Source organism: Megascapheus bottae, chromosome 24, assembly GCF_031878675.1.
Source record: "Megascapheus bottae isolate mThoBot1 chromosome 24, mThoBot2.hap1, whole genome shotgun sequence".
NCBI classification, from domain to species: Eukaryota; Metazoa; Chordata; class Mammalia; order Rodentia; family Geomyidae; genus Megascapheus; species Megascapheus bottae.
In genome coordinates this window covers 13,374,789-13,399,809 of record NC_143532.1, presented here as the reverse complement: position 1 = coordinate 13,399,809, position 25,021 = coordinate 13,374,789, and the positions used below count along the sequence as shown (strand labels likewise).

The window sequence follows — 25,021 nt, the reverse complement described above, 5'->3', positions numbered from 1 at the left end:
TATTTGTTGATCTTTGTTTTTAAGGCTTTCTTGGCTCTTAAGTATATGTGTTTTCATTTTTAACCTAACAGCTGTGTTTAACAGCCAGCTCACAAAGAATACTGCACTTTTCAGCAGAATCTCAAAGCCATGCCAATATAAAACTAGCCCCAGCACACAACTGGCTGGAACTTCAAGGTTTTCTGGGACTCATTTTCAAAAGTACAGCTCTACATCTTACAGCAACTCAAACTCAAGAGCTATAATGGCTCCCTTTCACAGATGAGAAAACAAGTCAGAAAGATTAGGTACTTTCGAACACACACACACACACACTCACATACACCACCACACAGCCCAATCCCAGCATGGTGCCTCTCCCTCCCCTCTCAGATCAATTCCAATGTGAACCAGAAGAATGCCAAGTACGTTCTCCAAGGAGCCTCTGCCGGCAAGCTGTTCCGGGTAAATTCGAAAACGGGGGATGTGTATGCCTTTGAGAGGCTGGATCGAGAGAAGGTCTCCGAGTACCTCCTCACCGCCCTTGTGGTGGACGAGAACACCAATGAGAACCTGGAGCCTCCCTCCAACTTTACCATCAAAGTCCACGATGTAAATGACAACTGGCCTGTGTTCAAATACCAGCTGTTCAACGCGTCCGTTCACGAGATGTCACCTGTGGGTATGTCCCCAATCCATCTGGGCCCCTCCTCCCTCCTCTCTCCTCTATCTGCAGCCTCTTCTCTCGCATCAGGAGATGAAGAATATGAGGCCACCGCCTTCACTTCTCAGCCCTTTATATGCACCACACCCTTTCAGGATAAGGAAAAGCAGCTCCTTGCTTTCCTGGGTTTCTCTCATCAGTCATCCTCTCCTCCTTTTCCCACACATGCACACACCACCTGTTCACCACTCACCTGCCTAACCCCCCTCCCCACTGTCACACCATCACCCTCACCAGGGCCCTCAGGGAAATAAAAAAAATCTTTTCCTTCCAACCTGGGGTGGGGTGAGGGGGATGGCAGCGCCCCATCTGGAAATGGGCCAAGGGGGCCAGAGCCATAAGCAGCAAGCCCAAGACTCTCCTCTCCGCAGGGACCCCAGTGATCCGTGTCACCGCCGTGGATGCAGATGACCCCACGGTGGCCGATCATGCCTCTGTCATGTACCAAATCCTGAGAGGAGATGAGAATTTTGCCATCGACAATTCTGGTCTGTGTGACTAACCCTTGGGGGTGGGCACTAATTTGACGGGCTGGGGTGAGGAGAAAGGTTCCGGGTGCTGACACCGAAGGGCAGACAGCCTGACATGTGCCACTAGCCATGGCATGATAGGCATTTCACAGGAAAACAAGATAGAGGTTTGGGGGGGGGCACCATCGCTCAAGTGGTACAGGGGCAGCCTGGCCTGTGCAAAGTTCTGAGTTCAAACCCCAGTGCACCTCCCTGCAAAAAATGGGGCTGAAGAGGGAAGAAGGAAACAAATAACAGGAGCCTGAGACACATCTCAAGTCCGGTCACAAAATCAGGAACTTGTTCTCCAAAACTCTGACCAAGAGACAGCAGGGAATGCTGAGTAGCCAGTCTTTATTTAGACAGCTCTGGTTTCCAAACCCAGCCCTGCTACTCACCCTCTAGAGATCTGGAGTAAGGATGCATGAACAGAGCACAGCCACACTGTCACCCTTGTGACCTGTGAAAAGAAAGGCTTGAGACAGATGAAATTCGGTAGAAATTAATTTACAAATTGGGTAACCCAGAGCCAAAACAGATTCAGAGAAACTCAAAGGAATGTTGATGATGACATGGTGATCATGACAGCATGTATGGATAGGAAAGGGAAACTAACACACAGAACAAAGAAGTGAGGTCCAGAAATAGCTGATACAGGGTTGCCTTGTTTAAATAGAAATGAAAAACTGGCTCGCTATGATTGGCAGGCCTAACTCCTCTAAGTTTTTATCTGACTCACATACTGAGTTCAGTTGCCATTCCTTAGAGGACTGAAGGATGATCCTTTGGCTTTCTTGGGCAAAATTTAGTTTGATTTAGCAAAATAGAAGGAAAAATAAAAGTATCAGGACTGAGTGCTCAAAACAAGGCTGGGACACCCTGTCTTTCAGAAGGAAAACAAACACAAAATGCAGCTGCCACTATTATTCTGTGGTGCACCAGGACAGACATCACTAATCCATCGCTGCACTCTCCCACTCTGAGCCTGGATATGGCCTTATGATCTCCCTGAGCACAGAGTGCTCAGCAGCTAATACCAGTCTCAGACCACACTGTTTGGCCAGTGGAGTTGTAGACAGTACTGGCTCTTTCTAGGTCAGGCAGCAGGAGCATTTTTATTTGTCTCAAAGTTCCTTGGGTAATATGGTTCCCTCTGGGACACTTTTGCAGGACTCATTATCACCACAAATAAAAACTTGGACAGAGAGAAGCAACCCAAATATGAGGTGGTGGTGGAAGCTCGAGATGCCCAGGGTCTCCGGGGAGAATCTGGCACTGCCACTGTGCTGATCACTCTGCAAGACATCAATGATAATTTCCCCATCTTCACTAAGGGTAAGCCTCACCCCTGGGGCCTTGGTTTTGGGGGACTGGTTGGGCTCATTCACTGAGTGTGGGGCTCTGGGCGAGATACTTCAAATCTCTCTCTCTCTCTCTCTCTCTCTCTCTCTCTCTCTCTCTCTCTCTCTCTCTCTCTCTCTCTCTCTCTCTCTCTCTCTCTTTCTCTCTGCCCACTCCTCAGGATGATCCTGAGGTCCCAAGAAGTCATCCAGATGCAGGAGAGGCCCTGCCTCCATTTCTGTGCCTCACTCCAGAGGCCATCCAGGTGGCCTCAGCACGGGTTTTCCCAATAGACAGAGAGGACTCAAACTCCTAATGGCGCTGCCACCGTGCCTAAGCCCTACTTTGTGAAGCAGGGCAATTTTATCCAGAGACTCAGTCCCACCCACAAAGTGCCTGTGAAGTACTGAACAGGGAGACAGCCAGGGATAGGACCTCACTGCACCCATACACGGATTCTCTTCCAAAAGTGCCTACCAAGAGCTTTCTCCATACCCTGGGCAAGTGGGAAGGAAAGGCTCTCTTCACAGCAAACACAAATGCAGACACCATTTAGTGGCTCACGTGCCCCAAAGACACCAGTCCTCCTGCAGTGGCATGTGCTGTGTACTGTACGCTCCCTGAAGCCAAGATTTGTCTCTCTTGACAATAAGTCCTTTAGCAGTGACTACTTGTTGGATGGCTAGAAGGATGGGTGGATGGACCAATGGATATGTCAGACCTTTTAGCCTTAAGACCCAGAATCCCAAGGAGTATCAGTATAATTGCTGTTATCAATAGTTTTAGCGTGACAATTCCCTGTGTCAAAATATGGAAAAGTCAGCCAGGTGCTGGTGGTTCATGACTGTAATCCTAACTACTCCGGAGGCTGAGATCTGAGGATCACAATTCAAAGTCTACCCTGGGCAGGAAAGTCCATGAGACTCTTATTCAAATCAACCACCTGAATACCTGGAAATAAAGCTATGGCTTAAAGTAGTAGAGCAATAGCCTTGAGCAAAAGAGCGCAGGGAGAGCACCTAGGCCCTGAGTTCAAGCCCCATGACCAATAAAAACAAATGTATGTATGTGTGTATGTATAGATATATAATATGTGTGTGTATATATATATACATATATATTAGAGGAGATAGAAGGGTGCAGTGATTCGTGCTTGTTGTAATCTAGGACTTGGAAGAAGCATAGTGAGACCCTGTCTTTCAAAACGACTGGAGATGGGGTCGGGAGTTTGGCCTAGTAGTATAGTGCTTGCCTAGCATGCACAAAGACCTGGGTTCTATTCCTTGGTACCACACACATAGAAAAAAGCCAGAAGTGGTGCTGAGGCTCAAGTGGTAGAGCTCTAGCCTTGAGAAAGTCCAAGGACAGGGCTCAGGCCCTGAGCTCAAGCCCAGGACTGGCAAAAAAAAAAAAAAAGATGGAGATGTTGCTCAGTGATAAAGCATTTGACTAGCATGTACAAGGCCCTGGGTTCAATCCTCAGGATTATAATATATATGTATATGTATACTGCAATACACATGCATATATACATATAGATATGCACACCGCACATATACACACATTAGCAAAGTCGTATGAAGGAAGGGGTAATACCTTGTTAATGTCATTAACCCAATGGGGTACCCTCTTTGCCTCAGACATGTACGCATTTACGGTGCCTGAAGACGTGCGTGTGGGCAGCCCCGTGGGCTTCCTGTTTGTGGAGGACCCGGATGAGCCTCAAAACCGGATGACCAAGTACAGCATTGTTCAGGGCGAGTACAGAGACACCTTCACCATCGAGACAGACCCAGACCACAACCAGGGGATCATCAAGCCCATGAAGGTGAGAGGACCCTTCACAGCAGGCTTCACCCCTGGATGCCGCTCTGGGCCCAGGCTGTCAGAGGAGAATGCTCTGAGCCAGACAGAGCACCAGGAATTCCCAGACTCAGGCAAAGATTTGGGTGTGATTTGCTTCTTGGGAAGATGATTCCAGAAAACTCCGGGAACAGTGACAGGACTAATGTTGAGCTCATTAATAAGCAGAAGTGTAGTGGGGCGGTGGCTGGGGGGAGGGGGAGATAAGGGCCTGGGGGTCCCCTGGGACTCAGATAAAGGATAGTATGCACACGTCTCAGCGTTGTAGCACCTGGAGGTAAGGAGCTGGAGATTTATACACTAGTTACTGCAGTATTGATGGAGGGCTGCTCGTAAAGGGCTAGGCCTCCAGTATTTTCTTCCCTGGCCTGTGTCTGGCCAGAAGAATGGTCTCCAAAGCACATAGAAAAAAAAATGCAGTGCACTGTTTACTGTTTCACACTGCCCTGTCCTGGCTTTTTTCACTGGAATCATGAAGGATGAATAGGGGTTTGCTGGGCAAGCAGCCTTCTAGAAGCTTCTTGGACAAAGTCATGTCCAAGAGTACCTGGTCTGTGATGTCCTTGACAGCAGGACTGATCCCCTGTGTGACTACAATAGATGCTTGGAGCAGGGCTGGGCCCAGAGCGCTAGGGCTGAATGGGGTGAAATGAGCTGAAGACTGCTCCCTGGTGGTCTTGGAAATCTCACTGGCTCAGGCCACCTTGTCAGTGGCTGTCATCTAGGACCACAGTCATAGGGAGGCCATACAGATCCAGCCTGGTTCATTACAAATATCACTGTAATTCTCCCCCCACCCATGTTTTCCTCTCAGAGGCTAGATTATGAACTCATCCGACGATACACCTTCACCATTGAGGCCACAGACCCTACCATCAACCTCGGGTACCTAGGCGGTATCTCCAGCAAAAGCAAAGCCCGGGTTGTCATCAACATCAGTGACGTGGATGAACCGCCCATCTTCCAGCAACCATTCTACCACTTCCAACTGCTGGAGAACCAGAAGAAACCTCTAGTCGGCTCAGTGATGGCCAGAGACCCCGACGAAGCTCGGCTTCCCATTGGGTAAGAGGGCATGTGAACAGCCATGGTCTTGGCATTGGGGTTCTGTCTGCTCCTCTGAGATGAATGCTCAGTGAGGGAGCCTGGCTACTGCCAGCACATGCCTGGCAAAAGGCAGCAATGGCACCAGACACCCAAACCCTGTTCACTGATACCTCTGGCCTTCTGGTTCTTCCTACCTTGAAGGGCCTTGTATTTGCATCACAATTACCATGGATACCATATAATCAGACTTCACAGCCCAGAAAGCAACCAACTAGATGACATCCTGAAGCCCCTTTGTTCCCCCCTCCCAAAAAAAAGTTTTATTAATTTACTAAATTAAACTAAGAAAGGACTATATCATACAGAGAAATAACACACAGGTCTGTATAGGAAATATTAACGACCCACACCACCCAGATAACTTATGGGAAAGGTTCAATGTGGGCCTGGTCCAGCCTTCCTTCCCAGACCACATGGCCACATAGATTCATGTATGCTGGGTTTTTTTCATTTGTTTATTTGTGATATTTGTTTTACATAGGCTACCAGCTACATGCCGATGCATCCAGGCATTCATTAAGACAGAATCTAACCAATCTTCACGCCTCAAACTGCAATTCTCCATGTCTAGTAACTAGGATTATCAGTTGGAGTCACCATTTCTCCCTTTTTTTATTTCCTCCCTGGCTCTTGCCTACCTGTCTGCTCATGATCACATGTACCAAAAAAAAAAATCCCAGCTGTGGTGTAGTTGATTCTAGTGTCACTCGGTCGCCTCTGAAAGTGCTACTGATGGAGTCTCGGGTTCCTGTTTATTTAGTCTGCCATCTCGCTCCCCTCACTCCCCCTGCAATGAGTGTGGAGAAGGCCTGAACAGCCATACTGAGGAAGATGAAGTCATCAAACAATACAAAGTCACAGAATTTTCTCTTCCCCGGCAGATATTCTATCCGCAAGACCAGTGACAAAGGTCAATTCTTCCGCATAAACAAGCATGGGGCTATTAACAACGAGAAAGAACTGGACAGAGAAGTCTACCCCTGGTATAACCTGACTGTGGAGGCCAGAGAATTGGATCCTAATGGTGAGTCTGGTCCCTGTGTGCCAGGATGGCCTGGGCTTTTTTTTCCCTTTCCTCTTATTCTTTCACATCTGGTATAATCTGGCATCTGGATTTCACATACAGCATCATTTGAGAAGCATTGTTAAAAGGCAGGCTGCACAGGTAAGTATTTTCATCTAGGTTGAAAATGGCCTAAGTACTTACTGAACACACAGCTTCTTAGACAGCTCTCTGCAGGCCTCATGGGGAGAGGTGTGAGAGCATCACGGGGTTTTCAGCAACAATGGCTGAGAAATGGCTTTCTCAGAGGGGAGGTATGCACCCGCTCATGAGCTGGGTTTACAATGTGAAGCCACTGTCCACTAAAGAGTGAGGTTCTCCAAAGATCATGTAAACTGTGAGTGAAGCAGGGGTGGAATTGGCAGGGAGGGGTTGGGAGAACCCTTGACCTGCAGCAGAAAGTCACAATGGGGTAACTTGAGGGGGTGGGTGGGGTTGGGAGAGATGGGGGAGAATGATGGAAGCGGTGAGATTAAGTATAAGACACATTGTACTCATAAGTGGGAATGTTGAATTGAAACCCCTTTGAATAAATACTTAAAGATAATGAAAACCAGTTTTTAAACTCACACAGAGTATAAATAGAAAGAAGGGAAGGAGGGGTGAGGGGAGAGGGGAAAGGAAAGGAAAGGAGAGAAAGAATCACAACCATCCTCCCAGAGCAAGATTCACAGGCCACTGTACCAAGATCCCACAGAGACCCAGAGAAGGGTTACATCGTTTCAATAATTACATCACTATTTATTAACACATATTAATCAATACTATTTATTTGATTGATTTAATGAATTATGAAAACCTTTTTAATATAATAGAGTTGTGTGGGGGTGCTGGTCTAGGACTCCACGTACAGCTCTTTGGTGTTAGGTAGCTGAGTCTCACAGATTTTCCAGTGTGGGCTGGCTTTGAACAGTGATCCTCAGATCTCAGCCTCCCGGGTAGGATTACAGATGTGAGGATGTGAGCCACCTGTACCTTTTTGGGTGCTTGGAAACTAAGCATCCCATAGGTAACACTCCTTACCTGAGGTTTACCTGTCTTCTTCCACACCGCAGGCTCCTCTTTTGGAGATACACAGCACCCTCTGCTGGCAGGATGTGGGAATCCTTCAGGATATCCCTCCTTGCCACCAAGACCCACATCTGTGGAGGCCAGGGTGGTGACAATTTGTCTTCTCCACACAGGACTCTCCACAGGCAAAGAATCCATTGTGCAGGTCCACATTGAAGTTTTGGATGAGAATGACAACGCCCCAAAGTTTGCCAAGCCCTACGAGCCCAAAGTGTGTGAGAACGCACCCCCGGGCAAAGTAAGTCTGGCTGAGTGACAGGGGAAGCACTTGTTCCCGTGAGCTTAATGCTAAATAAACAATTCCTGTTTCACAGATGGAGAGACTGAGGCTCGGGGAGAATGGCTAAAGGGTGGATTAGACGGATGGGGACAGGATCGTAGTGGAAAAGTGGATTGGGAGCGGAGGGACTCTTTAGAACTGAAAATGAAAAGGTAGCCCTGGTCAGGTTTAAACCCAAAGTCACCATTGCTGAACCCCAAGCCACCCCCCCATAACCATAATGACCATCTCTCCCCTCTCAAGCTGGTCCTGCAGATCTCCGCAATAGATGAGGACATTACACCAAAAAATGTCAAGTTCAAGTTCACGCTGAACACGGAGAACAGCAACTTCACCCTCACAGATAATCATGGTGAGTATCCACGGCCAGCTCTCAGCAGGAGGGCAGGGGGAGGGGAGGGCATTAGAGTCTTGAAGCCCCAAGGTCAAGGACCAGGACAACAGATTGGTCTTAGGTCCCCATTTATATGAAAGTCCTGCTAGTCCTGCAAGTCTGCAGAATATTGATACACAACGGGGCTGGTTTGAAATCTAGTAAATGGCTAACTGTTGTAGCCTCCATTGTTTACCGTCTACACAAGGCAGATCGTCTGTCCTTTGTCCACAGTGACTGAACCAAGAGGAAGAGGAGGTGGGAGAGGTGGGATAAGCCAGGAGTCTGAAAATTAGGATGATTTGAAATGATCCCTGGAGATAGTCTTTGTTGTTGTCATTGTTGTTGCTTTCCTGGAGGTACTGTGACCTTGCACTTAGTAGGCAGGTATACTATCCCTTGAGAAAGGCCCCCCCCAGCCCTTTTGCCTTTAAGATTATTTTTCTACATCTTGCTTTTCCCCAAGTTGTGGTCGTCCTGTTTCCACCTCCTGAATAGCTGAGATTATAAGAGTGTGCCACCATTCCCAGCTTTAGAGCATTCATGTATACAGGACAACGGCGACTGGAGTGGGGAGAGAGTGGACAATATTATAATGATCCTTGGCAGAGAGAGCAGAAACAGCCCTTGAACTTAGCCCCATGCTCAAGGATGTTTCAAAGTTTACTTTTCCCCACCACTTGTGGTCATCTGAAACAGCAGGATAATTAGTTGAACCAAAAGAGAAAGGCCTCTGTTATTGGTGTGTGTTGGGGGGAATTTAGGAGACGGATGCCCACAAAAACAGAGCAGGAATTTTACATTCTGGCTGAGCCATTCTTCCAGGCTGGGTCAAAGCAGTTTCCCAAACTGAGTCATCTGTCAAAGAACAGGATTTAGTGACTGAACTAGGAATACAAGGGATGCAAAAGGGTAGAGAAGAAGCCCAGGGTTGTAGATGGACTGACACATAGACAGGTGGGGCTTCCTGGAAGAAGAGGCAAAGAGGCAGACACTGCTGGCAGAAGCTCATGCTGTGGCCTCGGGTCTTTGCAGATAACACCGCCAATCTCACTGTGAAGTACGGGCCATTTGATCGGGATTATGCCAAGGTCCACTACCTGCCCGTGCTCATCTCCGACAATGGGATGCCCAGCCTGACAAGCACCAACACACTGGCAGTGGCCGTGTGCAAATGCAACGATCAAGGCGAGTTCACCTTCTGTGAGGGGGTGGCCGCCCAGGTGGGCGTCAGCATCCAGGCTCTGGTGGCCATCTTCCTCTGCATCCTCACCATCACAGGTCAGTGGCTGGGGGGGGGTGGCAGGGAGGGGCCAGGCAGGGGGCATCCCTGCAGAAGAGGCTTGGGGTCCCTCTTAGCCCAGCTCCGGCCTGCGAGGCTGCTCTGGACCATTGTGAGCATGCATGAGCCCATGCATGCGTGCGAGTGCACACACACACACACACACACACACACACACACACACACACACACACACACCAAGCCACAGGGTTCCATATGCAGAATGCAAAAATGGAGCACCATAAACAGGATGCTTGAGGGCAGGGTAGGGGAGAGGAGAGAAGGCCAGGTTGCAAAGCCCCTCCCTTACTCTTCACTTCCAAAATTAACCTCTGGGGCCAGGAGCATGGCCAAGTGGTAGAGCGTTTGACTGGCATGCATAAAGCTCTGGGTTCAATCCCTTGGTACCTCATACACAGAAAAAGCTGGAAGTGGTGCTGTGGCTCAAGTGGTAGGGTTCTAGCCTTGAGAAAGCTCAAGGACAGTGCCCAGGCCTGAGTTCAAGTCCCAGGACTGGCAAATAATGGCTGGAAGGCAGCCTGGGACTCTGCCCGAGGTTCTTGCCAGGGAGCAGATGCCTCGCTACTGATATCTGTCCACTGACGGCTGGGTGGAGGGTGAGGCTCACCTTGCACCCCAGTGGCCAGGCCCAGGGTGGAAGGGCTGAATGGCTCACACTCAGGACCTGCTCCAGAGTTTACCCGTGGCTCTGCTGGGCCTGTCCCTTTCTGTGCCTTCCGTGAGCATCCAGACCCCAATCCCTCGAGCCAACAATGAGTAATACTAACGACAATCAAGACAGTGACACCATCCATAGCACCGCAATTGAACCAGGTACCAGTAGCTCATGCCTGTAATCCTAGCTTCACAGGAGGTTGAGATCTGAGGATCCTAGTTCCAAGCCAGCCTGAGCAGAAAAAATAATCCCAAGATTCTTATCTCTAACCAGCAAAATTCAGGATGTGAAGGCGTGGTTCAGATGGCAGAGCACCAGCCTTAAGCAAAAAAAAAAAAAAAAAAAAAAAAAACTAGAGCACAAGTCTTCCAGCAGAGAGACAGAGAAAGAGAGAGAGAGAGAGAGAGAGAGAGAGAGAGAGAGAGAGAGAGAGAGAGAGAGAATTCACCACCAGTAGATTTACCACCACCCAAGAAAGCCAAAAGCATCAAAAGAGGGTGCATGGGGACTCAATCCCATGGGACATAATGGACCCATGATACATCTGGGCCCCGCCCACCCTCATGGCCCTCCCCGAGGGGACGGGGAGTAGATCCTGTCTGACCATGTGTGGCTCTTGTTGGTTGGCAGTGATCACGCTGCTCATCTTCCTGCGGAGACGGCTCCGGAAACAGGCCAAGGCGAGCGGCAAGCACGTGCCGGAGATCCACGAGCAGCTGGTCACCTACGACGAGGAGGGCGGAGGGGAGATGGACACCACCAGCTACGATGTGTCGGTGCTCAACTCGGCCCGGCCTGGCAGAGCCAAGCCCCAGCGGGTTATGGTGGACTCCCGGCCACCAGTCTACAGCCAGGTGCAGAAGCAGCCTCGGGTGGCACCAGGCATACAAGGTGGGCCTGGGGAGATGGCAGCGATGATCCAGGTGAAGAAGGACGAGGCAGACCATGATGGCGACGGTCCTCCTTACGACACGCTCCACATCTACGACTTCGAGGGCTCGGAATCCATCGCCGAATCCCTCAGCTCCCTGGCCACCAATTCCGATGATTCTGACATCGATTACGATTTCCTCAACGACTGGGGGCCCAGGTTCAAGATGCTTGCAGGGCTGTACGGATCTGATCCCCGGGAGGAGCTCATGTACTAGGGGTCACAGGCGTCCAAACCTGGGGAACCCCCCCCCAAAACCCACTGCAGCCTTGGCAAGTTCCACCCTACAACCAAGTCTTCCAGGGAGACACTCCCCAGCCCATCACCCCTCCCTCCCAGATGCCAAAGACCTTAGAATCCCTAGGGGGCAACCCCCAGGTCCGTGATATTTCAATGATCTATCCCAGTACCCCCTAAAAAGGTTGGAAAGTGGCCGTGCTTGCCGGTTCATGTTTTGTCTGTGCTTGGACTGACAAATTGCCCTGCGGAGTTCCCAGATCACAGATCTAGCTCCAAGACGTTTTCCTGACTCTGAAGGGCTGTCGAGCAGAGTGGCTGTTCCAATGCTGTGCAAAGCGAGGGGCTTTCCTTGAGGTCACTGGACACACACACCCCCTTGAGGAGGCCTGAAAGGTCCTGGTGCCTGCCTGCTGGGAGACAGAAAGCTAGACACACGACCTGAAGGACAAGAGACTCTCTGAAGCCTAGTCCTAAGAGAGACACCATCGTACCTACTCTCCACTCCCATCCCTGCTGTGACCCCTTCACACACACACACACACACACACACACACACACACACACACACACACACATACACACATGTCAGACCCCTCCCTGGTCCCTCCCCAACCCCTCCCCACCCCATGGCAGCTCCTGACCTGGAATCCTGAGGGGACCCCTGTAGGCCTGCCATCGCACTGACTATGACACATCTGAGTGCTGATCCATTCAGGGAACTGGCTTGCTGAACTTGAAGCAACTGTGAATTCATCCTGGAGGGACAGTGGAGCCTGGGCCACCTCCACACCCACCCTTTCTGGAGAAGGGTCTGGAGGAGCTGGGACGACCGCCCCCCCCTGCCACCCCACAATCTGACTGTCATCCATCGTCAACTAGGTTCACCTGTAGGGAGGCAGCTTATCTGGACTAGAAGCCCTCTCTCCCCACCCCCCACCCCCATCTCTGCCTCACCTGGTCGTTCACACTCTCCCCATCTTTCTTTCCTCTCCCTACTCATCTTGGAAACCTCCAAGATGTTGCCCTCAGCAAGTCTGGCCAATGTCCAGACTCCATGACAACCTGACAGAGCTGTGCCATCCATCTGCCTTTCCACCCCCTTGTTGCCACATCTCAGGGAACAGACCCTCAGGCACATCCTGTGGAGGGCAAACCCTTGCCCTGCTCCTGCTTTCCAGCACCCTCCACCTCACTCCACCCCCACCAAGTTCTGCCAACAGGCCCTGTGGACCAGAAGGGCAGGGAAGGAGACATCTGGGCATCACTCTCCCCTCTCCCACCCCCAGCTGGGCCAGGCCCCTCCCACCACAGGCAATTGTAAATAACGCTGACATTTGCTTAACCAGTCTTTAGTTTTCTATGATCATCTTTTTACTAACAATACTTACCAGCTTCACACCCTCTTGGACATAGAGAATAAGACTTTTTGAGTTAGAGAAACAATTCCTATAACCTCCTATTCCCTATCTTTGTAGTAATCGCTCTACAGGTAGTAATTATATAGTGACCATCCTGGTGCATGAATTGTACTGTATTTTTTTTATACTTAAATAAAGGAAAATCTTGAAATCCTTCCATTTCTAGAGCAAAGACAGCTCCAGTGAAACACATATGTATGCACATGCATGCATATGCCTGCCTATCCATACATGCGCATGCATGCGTATGCATACATGTCACCCATATGCACTCGTGTACATATACATACACACATACACATGTGCACACATGCATGCATTGATATACATATGTGTGCACATATAAATTGTGCATATGCACTAATGGACCACATGCATAAGTGTTTGTTTTCTTCTATACATATTTATATAGATTTGTGTTGGTATAGACAGGTTTACGTGTGTGCATACACGTACATGCATAGATTCATGTTTTGCGTATACACATATGCACACATGTGCAAACAGGCACACACACACAAGCGTATGCTGACACCATCATGAGAGGAATCCAGAGGGCAAGGGGTCGCCAAGAAAGCAGATTGTAACAGACAACAAAGAACACCCAGACCAGCCTCTGCTCCTCCCAGTCCTCCCAGTCACAGGTTCACATCCCACCTCTCCCTCTCGCTCAGTGTACACAGCAGAGTCCTAGGTACTTGGGGCTTCAGCATCATTTTCCATTCAAACCAGGGTTTTCCAGAACCCTCTAAGGACAGCTTATTCTTCAACTTTTCCTTTTCAAAGATTGGGCATCTTCTAATATGCCCTGGCTGCCAGCAAGGGCTAGAAACCTTCTGTGTTAAAGCTTTAACACTGATTGTGTCCAGATCATGTCAAATAAACCCAGCCTGGTAGTGAGGTCTTGCAGGGACTCACCAGGCCGGTTAGATGATAACAGGTATCGGTGATTTGGGAAAGCGCCACCTCCATCTGGCCCTGGCGTTCACTGTGACTGAATGGGAACTAAGGCTGCCAAGTATGAAGGACAGGGGATAGAACTGGAGCATGTCAGGATGCCACGACGCTTGCTATTCTCATCGACAGTTAGCCGCTTTTCTTGGACAGACACTCCTGTTGTAAGTTTGGGGTTCATTTCCAGAGTTCCAAAAATCGTCAGTTCTGCCCATTCCTGCCGGTGTCCAGGTTGCCTTATCCTGACATTTCTGCAGTCACCTCCTCAGGCTAGTTGATCTTTTCTCCACCTGTCTGTGGCGCCTTCTCTCAGAACCTACATTGCACCAGGCTTGGAGTCCATGAGAGCTGTCCTTCACTTCCTTCTCAAAGAAGCCCAGAAGTCACCTCCCGATGAATCAAAACATCCATGTCTCTGGATTCCCAGCTTGACCAAAAGAATATTAGCAAGAGATGTATCAACCCTAAGCCCTTTTCCTCCCCCTGGGCAGGGCATGACCTTTCACGGATGATCAATATGAAACCCATGGTGGAATGTGAGAGCCACATTGTAGTTATGAAGTGGTTGGGAAATGGCATCCTTTGGTGGCCACAAGAGGGCGCACTGGATCAACAAATTCCCATCCCTAACCCAAGTCCTGGCAGAGTATGGGAGGTGGTTCAGAGGTCTAGGGACACAGTCTGCTGCTGACCCAGATGAGAGTTACCTGCAGCCCAGGGAACATTAAAAGTCTCAAAATTACCCTGCCCAGTGAACATCAAAAGTCTCAACCCACCTAAAGTGATTGCACCTGGTCACCAGCGCTTGGGGTGATAAGCAGCAAGCCCCAGTGTACCCCACCACCCCTCCCTACCCTGCAGGGGCTGGGGAGCTCCTGCCTCAGTGCTTATGGCCTCCTGCTTCCTTTGGCCAGCCCTGAGGAGTGAGTGCAGGCCAGAAACAGCCACAATCCCTGTGCCTCAGGCTTCCTGCCAAAGTACTCTCTAGACTCACCTAGTTTCCCGGAGTACCCAGCTGTTTTCTAAAGGTTTACCTGAGAAATGATCGCAGAATGCATCTGCCTTGATGTAATAAGTTCAGTGATATTTACAAAGAACAGCAAAAACTGAAACCACGTAAATGACCAGCAATAAGAGACTGGCTAAGTCAATATGGCAGAGCCTTAAAACAATCCCTAGTGACCATTAAATGTTACCTGGGCCTGCAATGATCATAGGTTGAATAAGTTAGAGAAGCAAAAATTAAAACTAAGTAAGCTACAAAATTCAGGGCATAAATTACAGTCAGATCCTATTTTTTTCAGGTTACAAAGTTATGACTTTTTTTCTTTATTCTGTTTCCCAGTAGCATGTGATCAGCGCGTAGTTTTAGAATCAGGGGGAAAAGTTATTTTAATGTTAGTTCATGAGCAGTTTCTTGGTCATTGAAAACACAATGAACATCCATTTTTGAACACTGGAAGTTTTAATGCAACAGAGGTTTTGGTGTGTGGTTGTTTTGTTGGGTTTTTTTGTTGTTTTGTTTGTTTGTTTGTTTGTTTAGTTGCTTTTGGAGTCATTGTGTTGGGCTTGAGGGGGGAAAAAGTGTTACTGATGGGCTAATTCACTTTATTTCTCTATTTCCAAAAACACTCCTTTGAGTTTGATCTGTAGAATCTAAATATCTTCAACTCTGAAATGCCAGATTTCTAGCATCTTCTCAGATCTAAGGATGAAGGAATCTGGTTTCCCAGTCCTGTGACCTACATACAATTCTGCAATGTATGGATATACACAGGGTCCCTTTTTGTAGGACAGAAGTAGCAGCTGGGACCTGTTTCTTTCTGTGTGGGCATCCATATTCAGGGGTTAACTTCTCAAGACATATCCTAGAGTTACAAGAAGTGCAAGTTAATGTTTCTGAGTAATGGTTGCTCAGCAGGGGCGGGGTGGGGGAAGTGTTTAATGATATTACACAGAAAGCTGTGCTGAGACAGGGGTTTTCTGTTTCATAGGAGGCTCTGGGCAGGAAGTGAAACTTCATATAAGGAAGTATACAAAACTGTACTCCTGAACTCAGGGAAGACTTCTGACTGAGAACAGATAATACAGCCAACATTTGGCAGAGCCTCCAGAAGCCTGACAAACAATTGGAGGCATTTGCAGACACAAGAAATGCCTTTCTTTTTGAATTTGGTTGATTATATATATAATTATTATTATCTTGAAGTAGTTGCACAAAGGAGCTGACATTCACCAAAGCAATTTATGAATATAGTGCACCTGAACCGAGAATATTCTAAGCCTATTAGTTTTTCCAAAACCTTCTCAAAATCCATTGATATATAAAGTATTCTCTCTTAAAGCTATCTTGTTTGCCACAATTCACCTGGGTCTCCTGGGTAAGGCACACTAGAGGGTCCCTCCTCTCTCTAGGGCACTCTGGCAGGAATTAAGCATCAGTTTGTTTGTATGGATGGGAAGTTTTGTTTTTGTGCCCATAGTGAGGCTTGAACTCGGGGCCTCTAGATCTTATTTAGCTCTTATGTTCATGGTTAGTGCTCTACTACTTGAATCTTACTTCTACTTCCTACTCTATAGACATAATGTTTTACTACATACATTAATATGTGCCTATGACATACAAACCCTCAGCTTAATTTTAATTATGTTCTAAAATCTAAGTGCCAGTGACTGTATATAGAGATTTCCTTTTTGAAAAATTGTTTGTTAAACATGGCATTTGATTGTAACAATCAATGCTAATGAATTCTTTAATTTAAAAAAAAGGCTGAAAAGGTCCGGGAGTTTGGCCTAGTGGTAGAGTACTTGCCTAGCATGCACGAAGACCTGGGTTTGATTCCTTGGCACCACATATATAGAAAAAAGCCAGAAGTGGTGCTGAGGCTCAAGTGGTAGAGCTCTAGCCTCGAGAAAGTCCAAGGACAGTGCTCAGGCCCTGAGCTCAAGCCCAAGACTGGCAAAAAAAAAAAAAAAGGCTGAATAAAAAGAATGAAATTTCATGTTGGCCCGGGCAAAAAGGCAAGGCCTTACCCTGTTCAAAAAAAGTAACTTAAGGCCGGGAGTTTGGCCTAGTAGTAGAGTGCTTGCCTAGCATGCACGAAGACCCGGGTTCAATTCCTTAGTACCACATACTTAGAAAAGGCCAGAAGTGGTTCTGAGGCTCAAGTGGTAGAGCTCTAACCTTGAGAAAAATCCAAGGACAGTGCTCAGGCCCTGAGCTTAAGCCCAGAACTGGAAAAAAAAAAGTAACTTAAAAAAAAAAAGTGGCTAAAACACAATGAGGCTAGAAGTGTTATTCAAATGGTAGAGGATCTGCCTAGCTAGCACACAGCTCTAAATTCAAACCACCATATTACCAAAAGTAAAAACTCCAAAAGTAAAAATTAAAGGAAGCCAGCCAGAAGTCCTTTCAGATCTGTGCGCTGCCTACTGACAATAAATAGTTTCCTATTTGGATCATTGTCCTATAAAGCTAAAATCATTAAAAAATAAAAAAGGACACCTTATGTTGACTTAAATATCTGTGCTACAGAGAAAACCAGGGTTGGGAGATCTCCAATGTTTGAGAGCTATCTCAAAATAAATTTAAAAAAAAAAACTATTTTTGTTACTAAGTCTAGAAAGAAACTTCTAGGAACGGAATTTGGGCTTTTTTTTTTTCCTCTGCCCCTTCTGCTCATAATTCTGCGTGCCTCTTTCTCTGGCATCATCAAGCTCTCTTGCCTCTTCTGGCACATGCATACAGACAGCTTTCTGATTATTAAAGTATATCCGTCATACATTAAATTTCACAGGAGTATACTGCCCAGAGAATCTGAAGAAAAATATACTTGGGTACCAAGAACCTACATCCGAACCTAGGACCTACTGTATTGCCCATGTGCCAAGAGCCCACATCCAGTTACCACATTTCTTGCCCCAGCTATAAACTTGCCCAGATTCTCAACCCAGTAGATCGGCAGCCTTCCCTGCTTTGAAACTTTAGATCAATAAATCATACATCCTCTGCTTTCTGTCATTCGGCCCTGTGTTTATAGGTTGGTCCTATCACTGCCATGGTTGTGATACCTTCATTCTCCTTGCTCCATTTTGTCCTGTGACTTGGCTACAAATTTCTCTCCTGTGGATGGTGACAGCCAGATGTGTCTTAGCATGAGCAGGGAACCCAAGAGGATCACGGGAGTTACCCATGGTGTTTATCTGAGTTCATTCTTGACGATTCATTCCAGAGCTTGAGTTCAGGAGATGCCAATATCTTTTATTAATGTTGTTATAATTCAATAGTTACACAAAGAAGTTGAAATTCTATATGTCAGGTTATGAATCCAATACTTTTTGGTCGATACTATTTTAAAAACAACTTTCAAATTAGACTCAAATTTGCTTCTAAAAACTGTCAGTCTGGCTGCTAACATTCTTCCCAACACTGAAATCTATTTTCCCAGCCAAAGATAGCTCCCTCCTGTAACCAGGGGAGCAAAAGAGCAAATAGGAACAATGTTTTTCTTTGCTCTCTTACATGTCTCTCTTGAATGTTCAGAAGCAACATTTATTGAGAAGTTGACAACCTGTCAGGACCATACTAAATACTTGGCATGTGATATTGCACTTGATCCTAACCACTGCTCTAAGAAATAATGTCACTTTTCTCTCATTGTTTGAGCATTGTCTGGATTACCTAGTTCTTCATCCTTAGGTCCTGGCTCGATAGCCCCCTTCCAGGAAACCATTTAGAACCAACCCAGCCCCGCAATAACTGCTCTCCTCCCTTCTACACCCCTAGGCCATACTAAAACTTTTAAATAAAGTTAAAAAAAAAAAAAGACTGGACCCCAGGTGCTCCTCTACTCCTTTCCAAAGTGCTCACCTCTTTGTCATCATGTTTTATTTTTGAGGACCAATTTCCAAGGATAGGCAGGCCTCTGGGGTTTTGCAACAACCGGCTTTGAATGTCCTTGTTACTTTAAGCTCCGGGTCCCTCCATCCAATGGGGACATGGAGATGGTCACTGGCAACGTGCGTAGTTCATGGATGAATCTATGTGGCCACTTTGAGTAGACCATTGCAGCCCCCCCCCACACACACACACAATCCGCGCCCTGTGGGATTCCCAGACAAGTCGATGATTAAAAACCATTTACACACACACACACACACACACACACACACACACACCTAGTAAGGGTGCCTCTATGGCAATGAAGCAAACAAGGCCCCACGTTGGGTGGGGGCAGAGCAGGTGCTGGAAGCTGGCTCTTCCTGTGGGCCAGGCCCTCACCCCAGGTTTGCACCTGCCAGAGCTGAGCTTCAGGACAGGGGGGCTCGGTGAAGACAGAATGTGCTGATGGCGCAGAGGGACGGTGTCAGCCCGGCCTAGATGTTGTCCTCCATGCCAAGATTCACCAGCGGGCCACTGGGAGCGGAGAGGGTGGCGGGCTCCGCTGCCCTGCCGATGGCCCAGCCACGCGGGACGGCGCGGCGCCCCTGGGCCGGGTGTCCCGGCCTCCATCGACCGGTCCAGCTGTCCTTCCCGGGCACGTGGTTGCTCCCCCTTTCTCCGCACGTGTCCGTAAGTCTGTGCGGCGGGCGGGCCGGCCCCCGGGCGTCCCTGGCGGCCCTGCCCAGGCCGCCTGCCGCGGTGTGGGTGTCGGTGCGCAGAGGGGCGCGGCTCGGCCCGCCCCCCGCCCCCGCGTCCCCGCGTCCCCCGCCCCGCAGAGATGACCTGGGCCGCGGCGGCGCGGTGCTGAGGCCCCGGAGCCCCGGAGCCCCGCCGCTGCCGAGGGGGCCCCCCGGGAGAGGGTGAGGGTGGCGTGAGCGGAGGCGCGGGGACGCGGGCGCCCGGGCGGGGCTGCGGCAGGGCAGGGCAGGGCCGAGGCTGGGTCCCGGGAAGCCGCCTTGGCCTCCCCGGAGACGATCGCGGGTGGCAGGTCAGCTCGGCTCGCCCGGGCCCACGCCTGGCCAGCCCGCCCCGCCCCGCCCCTGCGCGCCCCCCGCGACGCCCGAGCGAGCGCAGCCCCAGCGCCCTGGCATCCGAGCGGGACCCGGAGCGGGAGCCGGAGCCGGAGCGGGAACCGGAGCTGGAGCCGAAGCTGGAGCCGGCATTGCAGCGCACGGGGCGGAGCGCGGCAGCCAAGCCGAGTAAGGGGGGCGGGGGGCAGGGGGCGGCGCTGGGGAGCGGGTGGAGGGAGGGGGTCCCCGGCGGGGGGTCGCACAGGGGAGACCGTGGAGGGGTCCCAGCCGGGGGCGCGCGCAGGGGAGACCGTGGAGGGGGTCCCCGCCGGGGGCGCGCTGAGCCGGCGGACCTGTGGCCCGGAGCGGGACCCTGGGAATGCTGCAGACCTCCGCACCCCAGATCAGACCACCCGGTCCTTACCCAGGTTGAGCACCCCGGGCAGCAGGCGAGGGGGAGTCTCCCTAGATGACCAGCGTCGACCCGCTGCGGGCCCGGGGGTGGGGGGCGCTGTCAGGTTTGGGGTTCGCCTGAGCAAGCCACACAACCAGGTCAAACTAGAGCGCACTCTCGACGGAGGCAGAAGAGAAAGGGGACCGGGGTTTGTGTATTTTTAATTTGCACCCCCCTCCCTTCCCCCGGAGCCAGGAAGTTTGACCCGCCGACGGAGGGGTCACCTGGGGATGTATTTACCCCTGCCCCTCTGTCCAGCCTCACACCGAGGAGAGAAGGAGGGAACTTCCTCGCTGCGTCTTACCCACCCACCCCCGCCTTTGGGGAGACTTTCTTGTGCACCCCAAGAGGGACTCGAGGCTCAGTCTGACTGGGCGGCATCGCTGGCGGCATAGATGTGTCTCCCAGACGCTTGGGCAGCGCCCTCCAGGCCTGCGCGGCCCTTCCCAGGCCCTGGCTCCTCGCGCCGGCTGTGTGACTCAGGATGGCAAGAAGGGCAGGAAGGCCTCCCAGCCTCTCCTAGGAGGCCTCCTTGTAAAGCCAAATTTTCTCCTCAGGAACACCCCATTCTAAGTTGGGGTACTTGACCCAAAGGGGTACTCCTTGGCTGGGTCCGTGGCTGATAGCTGCTGTCCCCCCCTCCAAATCAGAGCAGAGGCCACCCATGTATTTGTACTGGGCACAAAGCAATCTGCACACCTCCCTTTGTGACATGGAGGTACAAGGTGGATTGTTTTCCCTGGGGAGCAATCAGGCTGTCAGGTGTCTTGGCCATGCCAAGGGTGATAAGTAAGAATAACGGTGAGAGCAGCCACCAAGTCAGAGATGCTGCCAGGCATGCGGAGGGCTCAGCCATGACAGCTTGCGGACTGCAGTGTGTCCATCTAGGCAATTAGATCATTTACCCAACCTCCATAATGAACCCAAGGAAGGGGAGCTGGTTAGAAGTCAAAACTTCCAAGCTGGGCTGTCCCCAGAGCTTGTCGCTGGTGCCTCAGATAGAGCACCAGCTCAAGTTGGTACATGGGGCACAGCTGAAAAGAAAGTAAAGGACATCCGTGGAGTCCCTGGCCACCTGTGGTCTAGCTACCAAGCTAGGATGAAATGGAAAAACACGTCTACTTGTTGTCAAGTGGAACTTGGTATAGCAAGCTGAACGTCTGTGCCTTCCATTGCTTCACAGAATCCTCCTCTCCTTTTCCCTCCACAGCCCTGATCCACTCACCCAATAGGATTGGCTTCCATGCACCTCCCATAATTTCCACCCTTTGTCTTCTCAAAGGAGTTTATCAGAAATTGATTCACTATGCATCTACAGGTGCACTTGGGATTTGGGGGCCTAGCTGATAGGAAGTATGTTGGGGATACAGGCATGATCAGAGATGAAATCAGCAGGACACCCCCTGAGGACTGTCATCTGAAACCCTAGTCCTGAGTGTATGAGCACACGGTGAGGGTCAGGAAAGCATAAATCTGCCCTCAGCCTCCTGCAGAAGAAACTGAGGCCAACAGAGCTTTGGCAAGGGAAGACATGGTAGAGTTGTGGCTGGGATCATAGGTCTTGGAACTGTGTGTTTGTAGAATGATTCCGGGCAGGTGACTCAACCTTTCAGAGCTTCAGCCCTGCCTTGAAGGGGGGAAGACATATGGCATACCTTCCAGATGAGCTGTGGAGTGGAAGGAAGAACCCACAGGGGCACAGAGCTACCTGAATCTCTGCCAGGGGCTGTTCTCTGCATTATGACCATGTACTGGGTACCATTTTCTCTTTCAACTCTGGCTAATGCACCTGGGGAAGGGTGGAAACTGTGGGAGTCCTAGAATTGCTCCCATTGTGTTTGTGGGAAGATTGAGGCTTAGAAAGGTTGAGTGCCTCTACCATTATGTATGGAATATACTTCAATATCTCGGTGACTCATTGGAATCCTACGAGTTTATGAAATGGATCATCATTTGCATATCGTAACTCTGGGTGCTGTGTTAGCGAGGTGATTCTTCTGTGGCAGTCTTCAATCCATTTGTGTCTGAGAAAAGTAAAAGAGGATATTCATTTTCTGGGAGCTTGCGTTTGATAAGCACATACTCTACCACCTGGGCCATGCACTCACATCCATTGTCATTTTTTCCCTGTCTAAACAACAGACTGATTTGGTCAACTTGATTTAAAAGGGCTCTCACATGTTCATTGCCTAGTCCTCTTTTTCACTGGGAGGGCCTCTACTATTGCAGTGCTCTGAAGCAGAAGCGCCTGTGTCTCTTGGGAGGGGTGGTTTCTGAACCCCAAACCAAGCTTCTCTCCACACCTGGGTTAGAACCTGCTTCCTGGCTTGTGGACAGAGTGGCTTCTGTGGGTAGATAGGAACTCAAGCTTCATAGAATATTTAGGCCATAGTGGAGGCAAAAGGGGGTGAAGGCTGATCCCATAGGGGGCTACTGCAGGGAAATTAAGGTAACCTCCAGGCTCACCTCATGAGCATAATACACATGTGGCCAGATGTGGCATAGGGACAGATGGCCTCCCTGCTTCTGAGACTGTCATAAATTGAAATCCCCTTTCTAAACCCCCAACCGGTGACCCTGTCACCTGTTATCAAACCCCAAGGCCTCCTGCCCACCTCTTTACCACTGTTGGCTGGCCCTTTCCCTCCCTTGCTCTGGGTTCCCTAGATTCCTATACTGAAACCCATGACAAACCTGGTACCATGTACCCAAGGAGTGGAGAGTGTCACTAGCTGGATCTCAGCCTGGAATAATAGAGCATCCTGTGACAGGAAAAAGGCTTTCGCTGTGTGGGGCCCCATCTGTACAGCCCCAGAGTTAGCCTTTGCCTGGGGAAGGTGAATGAGACCCTTTCAAGTTGAACACACAGTCCAGGGAATTCCCCACATCCCAACTCTGGGAGATCAGACAACACACACACACACACACACACACACACACACACACACACACACACACCAGGGACCCAACCCTGTGAGATGTGTATAGCCCCTGAGCACATCCTGCATGGCAGGAATGGTGCTAATAGAACCTTCTGCTCCTGCAGTCTCCAGTCACCTGAGCACACAGACTCATTCTCCCCTCCCCTCCTTGTCCCTCACTGTGTCCCCAGCACTTTGCTGTCCTGGACTTTTGCCCTGTCTGCTCCCTCCGCCTGGCTTACCTATTACCTTCCCACTGAGGTTTCACCACCATCACTCTATGTACCTATGCAATCCTCACCTGCACACCTGCCCGTGCTCCGTTCCTTCAAGAATTCTACCCCCTCTGTGGTATGCCCTGGTCCAAGTTTCCCTGAGTTTGTTCTATGCCCCATACTCAAGGCCTGGTACCTGAGGGACTTTTGACGCCTAGAAGCATAGCTGTCCACTGTCCCCTAATGTCCTGAAACCCCTCCGATCCTCTAGCTCCTCTCTCTCCATCTGTGGCTCAGCCTTGGTGCTTTCTTGCTTCCTTTGACCCAGACCTGTGTGGCTCTACCTGAGCCCAGGGAGACCTTCTAGAAGGGATAATAGCTGGCCATGTGTCTGTACTTCTTCAAATGGTCCCCAAATCCCAGCTGGGGAAGGCAGCTACCTCACCAAGTCCCTTTATTCTGATGTGGTGTTTAGTTGGAAGACCTGGTGAACTGACAGCATGGGACAGAAGTCAGGCAGGGACTGTGGACATGACTGAGTCTCGTTCCCACAGCCAAGCCCCTCCCCTCCCTCTTCTGTGTGTTGTTTTCCAACCAGAGTGGGAATCTCCCAGGTTTCATTCTGTGGGCCTGATCTCTGCTCCAGAGTGGAGGTATTCGGGAAGCCTGGAGGTGAGGGGAATGGAGATAACAAAGACCTGACATACACCATTCAGCCACTTCAAACCTGGAGTGCTGCCTGCCCGCCCACCCTCCCTCACACTCGCAGCCAGACAATCCAGGCAGAGATGAGTCACAAGCAAGTTGGGCCCAGAGCAGTGACCTAAGTGGGGCCCTCCACACTCCTGGGCCGAGATCCTCAAGTGGGCAGGGGGAGGAGGAAGCAGACCTTGAACTTGAAAATCCAGCTTCTGCTTCAGGGTCAGGGTCAGTGGCAGGTGTTACAGGCTCTTGGTAAATGAATCAGGGGATGTGGTATGTGTGTGGGGTGGGGGGGGGGTAGTTGGGAGATCGCAGCCAGAGGATGAATAAATGGCTGATTGTGGTGCTGGGGGCAAGGAGTGGTGACCTAGTATTGTGGATCCCTTTGTCACCATAGTGACAAGATGTCTGTGGAGCTGCTTGGCTCTTCCCAGGATCTCCTTAGCATCTTTCAAAAACATCTTCTGGGGCCAGGAGTTTAGCTTAGTGGTAGAGTGCTTGCCTAGCATGCACAAAGACCCAGGTTCGATTCCTTGGTACCATATATGTAGAAAAGGCTGGAAGTGGTGCTGTGGCTCAAGTGGTAGAGCTCTAGCCTTGAGAAAGCCCAAGGACAGTGCTCAGGCCCTGAGCTAAAAAAGCCCAGGACTAGCAAAAAAAAAAAAATCTTCTGCCCATCCTCATGTATTAGAATCAGGCCACGACTCACTGAGTCCCATATTCCTGAGTACTATGGAAAGTTCCTGCTATACCCTGTGAGAACAATCTAGGATCAGAGCTGGTCTGGAAGGGTGTCTTTATGTGGTGGAAGAATTGTCAGTAGGAGCTTTCTCTCCATCACTTAAGGTAGTTCTCATGAAGTCATCATTTGAGTTGGGTATTGGTGGCTGTGTAGGAGTTTACCAGGTGGAGGGAGAAGGAATGGTATACTAAGGGTAAGAAACAGCCTAAGATGTATGAGCGGTT

At 49.9% G+C, this 25,021-nt stretch overlaps 1 protein-coding gene across 1 annotated transcript in view; it reads left to right on the top strand.

Moving 5' to 3' along the window:
- Positions 1-12,003, top strand: part of Cdh5 (cadherin 5) — a 29,094-nt gene extending 17,091 nt beyond the window's left edge. The window contains exons 3-12 of the mRNA XM_090357531.1: positions 373-661; positions 1,075-1,191; positions 2,383-2,547; positions 4,194-4,381; positions 5,231-5,481; positions 6,405-6,547; positions 7,771-7,895; positions 8,181-8,289; positions 9,346-9,591; positions 10,899-12,003. Of these exons, the coding sequence (XP_090213657.1) occupies positions 373-661; positions 1,075-1,191; positions 2,383-2,547; positions 4,194-4,381; positions 5,231-5,481; positions 6,405-6,547; positions 7,771-7,895; positions 8,181-8,289; positions 9,346-9,591; positions 10,899-11,416 (2,151 nt within the window). The 3' untranslated portion in view covers positions 11,417-12,003. The remainder of the gene's footprint in view (positions 1-372; positions 662-1,074; positions 1,192-2,382; positions 2,548-4,193; positions 4,382-5,230; positions 5,482-6,404; positions 6,548-7,770; positions 7,896-8,180; positions 8,290-9,345; positions 9,592-10,898) is intronic.
- Positions 12,004-25,021: the final 13,018 nt, after the last annotated feature.